Genomic DNA, 7706 nt, shown 5'->3' on the forward strand with positions numbered 1-7706 from the left:
TCAGGGTGTGTGTGTTGGGGAGGGGAGGAGGTTCACTTGGCTGAGTTTGGTATGAGGAGGCACTGGCCTTAGGAGGAGACTGGAGAGTGTAGCTCAGCCTGATGGTCAGCAGCACGAACTGCCGGGTGGAGATCCCTGGCTGTTGCTGGAGTCAGGGGGGACCCGTGGACAGGCTTTGTGCAGGGGATGATCGGTGACGGGTACATTTGGAGCCATGAGAATGAAACACCTGAGCCGACAGTGTGAGTCTGGAGGAGGCCAGAAGGCCGCTGATGGGGTCACACAAACGAGCTGTCCTGGGTCTTCACCTGAGCTTGTCTTTGGGAAGAACTGGATCACAAAAAGGAAAACAGGGAGCCAGAACAGTGGGATTGGTTCAGTGTGTAAAGGAAATAGTGGGGAGAATGGAGGGCTCATCCTCTCTCCACCTTGGCTGCCTGCATGAGCCAATGGGGCTGTGCCAAGGTTGCTGAATCCAAGAGAAACAGGAGGCCTGGGGGATGTTACAAAACTGTCAATCACCCACAGAGGCAACCAGCACTGCCGTCCAGGCCTGGGTGTCTGCTGCTGCTTCTCCCTATCACTTCCTATATTTGACTTCGTTTATTCTGTGAGCAGAGCCCCTGCTCTCCATCCCTCTCCATCAAACCTTCAGAGTCCTTTCTGCCTCCTCACTGCCTCTTGTCCCCCAGACTGTACCTCTTTGTCTAATTCTGTTTATTCCATCTCTATGCTTTGGGTAGATGAGCATGTTGGAGACAATTCCCAGGTTATAATCTAAGACCTGGGGACACATTTATTGAACTTCTATTTTGAGCAGTCTCCTCTCCTTCTTTGCATGTCAGGCAAAATTGTGAAACCTCATCTATGAGTTTGTTATGAGGATCGGCAGTGCCGGAGACATGAGGGCCTCAACCTAGTGTCATTTTCTTTCTTTTTTGGCAATTTCTTTTATTAATTTCAGAGAGGAAGTGAGAGATAGAAACATCAATGATGAGAGAGAATCATTGATCAGGAGCCTCCTGCAAGCCCCACACTGCGGATGGAACCCCCAACCCAGGCATGTTCCCTTTCTGGGAATCAAAGCAGGACCTCTTGGTTCATAGGGCAACCACTGAGACACGCTGGATGGAAAATCTGGTGTCATTTTCTGACTTGATGAAGGCATGCGTATGAGAGACGTGTGGTGGGAAGGGCGATATGGAAGTCACATGTGTGTCCCCCAAGCCTACAAGGTGAATCAGAAGCTGTAGTGAATCCTTGGTTGAATGGCAGATGAGCGCAGACAAAAGGATGCAGGTATGGTGGGCCTCATCATGGATCCTAGACTCATCCCAAGTCAGAAGTGAAGGTGGAAATTTCAACAGTGGATTGGTCCCTAAGCACTAAAGCACTTAGGGCACCTCTGACCTGATGGGAGTCCTCGTTCTCATAAAACTCCACACACACAAATAGTGCAACCTCCAAAGTATAAGGGAGCTGTAGGGAACCGTTCGTGTTTCACTTGCATTTATTTTTATTAAAGCAACAGTCACATAACATACAATTGAGCCTTTTAAAATATGAAAATCACACAAGAAGAAGGTAAATACACAATGTCTCAATGACAACATCTATCTAGTTTCAAGAAGTTTTTAAACTCCCACCCCCCCTACACACAAAAAACAACAACACCAAGAAGTCCATCTCCCATCTGTCCTGCTGGTCAGTCCCTGACAAACCAATCTAACTTCTATTTCTATGGGTTTCCTTCTCCTGGACATTTTGCACAAATGGAATCACACAAAACCTGATCTTTTGAGTCCGCTTTCTGTCACTGAGCTGCATTATTTTGACATTCACCCACATTGTACCAGGTACCCGTCCTTTGTTCTTTATGGTTTAAAAAATCCCAGGGCTGTGAAGACACCTCATTTTGTTGGGATGGTTCTGGCCCAGCATGGAGGGGTGTATGGATGTGAATCCAAACCAGCAATGTGTGCAGACCCTCATGTCACAAGGTGAGAACAGAAGGGCAGTGAAAGAGAGTGAGTCAGGTCAGGGAGAGAGAGCTCCCAAGTGGATGCAGGAGGCGTCCTCTACAGGGACATAGCACACCTTCTCCTGCACCCAAACCTCCCCTACCACGTCTCCTCCCCTGGACGCTCTCAACAGACAGTTTCCCCAACTCTTTCAGCATCCCCTTTCTCTTTCAGCATCTACTGGGGTCATCAAATGGGCTCCAAGGCGCCCCCACTCTGATCGGTGCATTGTTCTCTCAGTGTTCACATCTAGTTGTATCCAGGGCTCTTCTGGTGTCATTTTGAGCCTGAAATAGGAGCACCCCGAGCACCACAAGGACCAATCCAGCCACTCCCATCCGGATGAGATTCTCCACAGTGTAGTCTTGGAGTGTAGAGGCTGGAAAATGTGGATTCAAAGGTCACAAAGGTCAGGGCAGACCCAAATCTCCAGGATTTTGATGTTCAACCTGGACTCCCACCTCCCCTTGACATCAGTGCCCCTGTGATGTCTGAAGTCAGCTGCTGCTCTGAGTATCCTTGATAAGAGATAGCTGTGCCCAAGAACGGAGGATGAGTCAAGAAATGCTCTCAATTCAGAAATAACTAAGAGCTGTGTGTTCTGTGTTCATCCTGAGACTCAAGACCCACTGAGCTTATTCCCCTACAGCTGAGAGATCCCACCTTCTCAACAGCTGGGGAACCAGGGTCCATCGAGGAGGGGTTGGTGTCAGGGGCTCCTGAATCTCAGGAGCATGAAGGGGTGAAAGTCTGGGCTGTTTCTCCTTCACCCCACCCCACCCAGGCCCCTCCTCTCAGGATCTACAATTTTCATTGTCACCTGAAGTTGTTCATCTATTGATTCTTTTATTACCTCATTTATTATACAATAATGAATACCTACAGTGGTAGATATATTTTCCAGATGAAAAATATGGATATGTGCATGCTAATCATGTGATTTTTTTCATCTCAAAAGACAACAGAGTTCACAACCAAGGAAGTACAGTTCTGCTTCAAACTTTACATAACAGAGAAAATCCCACTAATTTGCATTATTGAGTGAGCACCAATTGTAGGAAATTATGTCCATCTGTTACCCCATTTTGATATAAATACCAAGATATAAACATAAATTACGGACCTCTCCTCATCACAAAGACCCATGCAATGATTCTAAATCCCAGCTCCCACAATTCAGAAAATGCACGTGGACGAAGAACATTATTCCGTTGGGTTAAAAGCCAAATGGTTGCTACCAAGAAGCCTTTGTAATGTGTGTCATGTGGTAAGAAGTCATAGAAAAGGTAATTTGGGCAGATCTGTATCTGTCAGAAAAAGAGCATTCCTAAGAAACCATAATGAAACAAAACAAATAGAAACAAAGAGACCCCTTACACTAGATGGTCACAGGGCTTCCCTTGATGACGATGGACTCTGAGTCAGGTCAGATGGAGAGTTTGGGGACGACTTCCAGGAAGGAATCAGACCTGAAAGACCTGGCAGCCTATCTCCCCCTCATGACATCATGAATGAGCCAAGGATGCCATTTAATGAGCACCTACTGTCTGTGAGTCTCCTGCTGGGGTCTGTCACTCATGTCCTCTCACTTTATGCACCAGGGATGGCGGACCCCACCACTCAATTCACTGAGGCTCAGAGAGATTAATCACGTGCCCCATGTCACCCAGCCTGGACGGGGCAAGGCTGGGACAGATACCAAGGACTGTGGGTTCCCTGTGCTGTCCTCATGCTGCCCCCAGGGGGAGACCAGCTTCGTGCTCTGGACTCCTCCTCTGCAGGGGCCTGTCAATGTATCATCTGGAGCTGAGGGTCCTTCCTTATTACCCTCCGCCAGCACAGCAGGGACAGGAGGGGCTGGGTGAAGGGTGGACTCTGAGTCTCTCTGGGTTCCATCCCCACCCTGCAGGCTCTGATGCCCCCTTGGGAAGGTTGGGCTGGGCTGGAGGCTCTGCCTTCCTGAGCTCTGTGAGGCCCTATGTCACCTCATCTCCCAGCAGCCTGTGAGCAGGATGGGACCAGGGATGAGCAGACAGGAACCCGACACTCAGAGGAGAGAAGGGACCGCCCAGCCCCACAGCAGGAGCAGCAGAGCCAGGAGCTGAACCAGCGCTGATCCAACCTGTACTCTCCTCTGAGCTGAGCCTGAGCTGGGGGGTAGGACTGGGTTCCTGGACCCTTATCCTGCCTGTCCCTCCCTGTACAGTGTCACCGTCACTGAGACAGAGGGGACAGGCCCCATAAAATCACGATCTGTGGGCTTCCCTGTGAGGCCCCTCTCCCAGGAGGTTGGGCCAGAACTGACGGGAAATCTAAGCTCTGGACAAGGATTCTCTCCTTTTACACCTGGAGACACTGAGGCCCAGACAGGGCAAGGGGTGTCCAAGTCAGCAAATCCAGAGGGCCGGAACCCCTTAACCCCCATGGCTCAGCCCTTTTCCCCATGGAGGAACCCACCACCTCCCCACAGAGCCCCTGACATATCTTGGGTTGGAGAGACCGATCCTCAGAGCCTCCTGGGATGAGGATGCGGCAGGAGGGGCGGGAGCTGCCTTCTCCCACATGAGCCCAGCTCTACCACAATCTGTGTCCCCAAACCTTCCTCTGCCATGACCACCACACCCATCACCAGCTCAGACCCTGGGACTCCCAGCCCCCAAGGTACACAAGCCCATCCTTGAGGATATGGGTCACTCGATCCCCTGACAGACTCTCAGGACTTGCTGGGTGGGCTGTGCTCCCTCTGAGCAGACCTCCCCGGGACTCACCAGCTGGTGAGGTGGGCCCTGTGGGTGGGGGGCTGGGGCCTCCAGAGGGTCCTGGAAATGAGGACAAGGAGAGGGTGAGAGGCTTGGGCTGACTCTGGACCCCCTTTCACACAAACACCCCCATTCATCTGTGCTGTGGCCCTGAGGCCCTCTCACTGCTTCAGTATCCAGGTGAGGAGAAGGGGGTGGACGTGGTGAGAGGGCCTCTAAGGAAATGATCTAGGGTGACCATCCCCGAAGTCCCTCATCCCAGTTTCAGCCCGTAATCCTTCTGGGGACAGGACCCTTAACTGACATCACAGCAGAGAGGATAAGGGCCCTCACACCTGAGACCAGAAGCTCCAGGGGCTCACTGGGGAGTGACAGCAGGAAGGGGGAGGTGCTGAGTGAGCTGTAGCACCTGTAGGTGCCCCCGTGGGCTGAGGTCACAGGGCTCATGGAGAACTCCGCCTGGAACTGCTGAGCTCCATCCTCTGATCTCAGAAGCAGAGGGGGATCAGCTGACCCCTCCTTGGACAGAAGGAACGTGTCCCACGGGCTCTGTGACTGACACAGCAGGGTCACGTTCTCTCCTGAGGCCACCCTGGGGCCTGGCTGCACCGAGAGGGAGGGTGTGTCAGGCAGGTGTCCTAGAGAGAGGGAGGGAAGGTGAGGGCTCCCGGCCACCTCATTCTGAGCTGAGAGTCACCAGACTTTACTCTAAGGACCCTCCTCTCTGTCTGTCTCTGTTTCTCTGAGTCGCCCTTCTCCCCTCCCACCCGCTATCTCTATCTGTCTCACCCCCTCCCTGGAGCCTGCGCTGTCTTTCTGGCCTCACCCCCTGAGACCCCAGCAGGGCCTGTGCAGAGTCCAGGTCCCTGACTGAACCCACTAACTCCTCACCTGCCATCAGGATGTCCAGGGGGTCACTGGGGGCCGACCACTCAGAGGAGAGGTTGTATCCACCGTAGCATCTGTACCGGCCCCCGTGGGAGCTGCTCACACTTCCCAGGGGGAAGTGGGCCTGAGAGAGCCCAGCCTGGGGCTTCAGGTCAATACTCTGGGGGAGGTCCCGTCCCCGTTCCTTGTGCAGAGCGAATCTGTCATAGCCGACATCAGAGCGACACTGGAGGGTCAGGTTCTGTCCAGAGGCCACGATGGGGCCCTGCTGGCTCAGGAGGGAGGGCTTCCCAGACTTACCTGAGGAGACCAGACGTGAATTACAGGGGCTGCTCCTCCCATAACCTCCTTCTGCTGGCCTGCTTCCCAGGTCTCACTGTCTCTCTCTGTGTCTCTGGCCCAGGTGCCCCTGTACTGTCAAATCCCTGCCCTGAGCCACACTGGAGGGTCACGTTCCCTCCTGAGGTCATGACAGGGCTGGGCAGGGCTGAGAGGCTGGGTTTCCTGGAGGATCCTAGGAGAGGAGGAGGCAGTGTGTTAAATGGGCTCACACCTCCCTCATGTCCCCCAGGGCTGGGCTGTGAGAGGGAGACACCCTGAGAGCCGACCCCCTTCCTGAGGGCAGAACCCGAGGCTGGGACCCCTGAGTGTCCTCTCACCTGTCACCACCAGCTCCAGGGGGTCACTGCGCTTTGACTGCCCACTGGGACTGTAATAGTAACAGTGATATCTCCCAGCATCAGGATTTCTCATGTGTCTGATGGAGAACTTGGCTCTGTCCCCGGGATTCAGTGTCATCAGTTGGTACCAGGATGCTGTGCTTCCCTTTTTATGCAGTCGGTACACCTCAGCCCTTGGGGCCCCCTGACACCAGATTGTCACGGGGATCCCCCAGGGGATCACAGTGCCTGGCTCAGCCCAGATGGTGGGTTTGGGGAGGGGCCCTAAAAGGAAACAGAGGCTGCTTTAAAAGACCTTCCCACCCTCATCCCAACGCTCAGCCAAAGATGCTCTCATTTTATTACCTCATCCCAGTACCTCTGTGCTCCCTCCTGAGCCCCAGGGATGAAGGAAGAGGAGGAACATGAAGCCTGGGGAGGACTCACCTGCCTGCACACGGGTCCTCAAATCCAGCCTCAGCCCTGGAAGAGAGTCTTGGTGAGAGTTTTGCACCCAAATGTCTCAGCTGATAACCTTCCCATCAGGGCCCCGTCCACTGGAGCTGTCTGAGCCTTTGCTTCCCCATAAATAAGGGTGAGGTGCCACCCTGTCCCTCCTCCTGCTCCCCCTCCTGCTGCCCCTCCCCGTGTTCACAACTGACCAAGGCAGAGAACAGAGAGTATGGACGTCATGGCGTCTGCTCTGAGGGCTCCTGCTCTGCACATGGAGGAGGCCTGGGCCTGAAGGAAAGGGTCACACAGGATGTGGGTCAGGAGCTGCAGCCGCCTTCTGGGTTTCACAGCTCTAGACCCACAGCCATGGGAGGGCCCTGCCCTGGGCCTGGCTCTGCAGCTCCCCAGGATGAGGGCTGAGGGGGACACAGGTTCTCAGGCCTCACCTGATCCTCGGGGTCTCAAGTGTCTGCTAGTTTGACTCCTGCTCAGAGAAGGCAGGACCCAGGTTCTGGTCCTGACTCAGCCCCTGAGAATCTGGCTCTGAACAGCCCAATGGGACACCCCACCACGGCTCTTGATGGAGCTCATTTATAAAAGATTCTGCTGAGCAGTTTCTCAGCAGCCTCAGCATTTCCTCAACTTTCCCTTGTTTGGGGCCCTAGTAGGTTCTCATCCTGCCAACCCTTTGTGTTTCCTACCGTTTTAATTTTCATTATTCAGTGTAGGTATTTGTACCACCGTGTTGTTTGATGTACATTTATTTCTTCAATGACTTATAATGCTCAGCACTTTTTATTTAAAAAAAACTTTTTTTTACTCCTCACCTGATGGTATTATTTCCAATGATTTTTAGGGAGGATGGAAGGGAGAGAAGGAAAGAGGGAGAGAGAGAGAGAGAGAGAGAGAGAGAGAGAAACATTGAT

At 53.1% G+C, this 7706-nt stretch overlaps 1 protein-coding gene across 1 annotated transcript in view; it reads right to left on the minus strand.

The window, feature by feature from the left end:
• LOC102751363 (leukocyte immunoglobulin-like receptor subfamily A member 6) overlaps positions 1 to 7035 on the minus strand; it is a 13760-nt gene extending 6725 nt beyond the window's left edge. The window contains 6 exon segments of the mRNA XM_015569702.1: positions 5116 to 5418; positions 5672 to 6006; positions 6008 to 6182; positions 6328 to 6612; positions 6775 to 6810; positions 6990 to 7035. Of these exon segments, the coding sequence (XP_015425188.1) occupies positions 5116 to 5418; positions 5672 to 6006; positions 6008 to 6182; positions 6328 to 6612; positions 6775 to 6810; positions 6990 to 7020 (1165 nt within the window). The 5' untranslated portion in view covers positions 7021 to 7035.
• Between the last annotated feature and the right edge of the window lie 671 nt (positions 7036 to 7706).

This window comes from Myotis davidii, unplaced genomic scaffold (assembly GCF_000327345.1).
Source record: "Myotis davidii unplaced genomic scaffold, ASM32734v1 scaffold2146, whole genome shotgun sequence".
NCBI lineage: Eukaryota > Metazoa > Chordata > Mammalia > Chiroptera > Vespertilionidae > Myotis > Myotis davidii.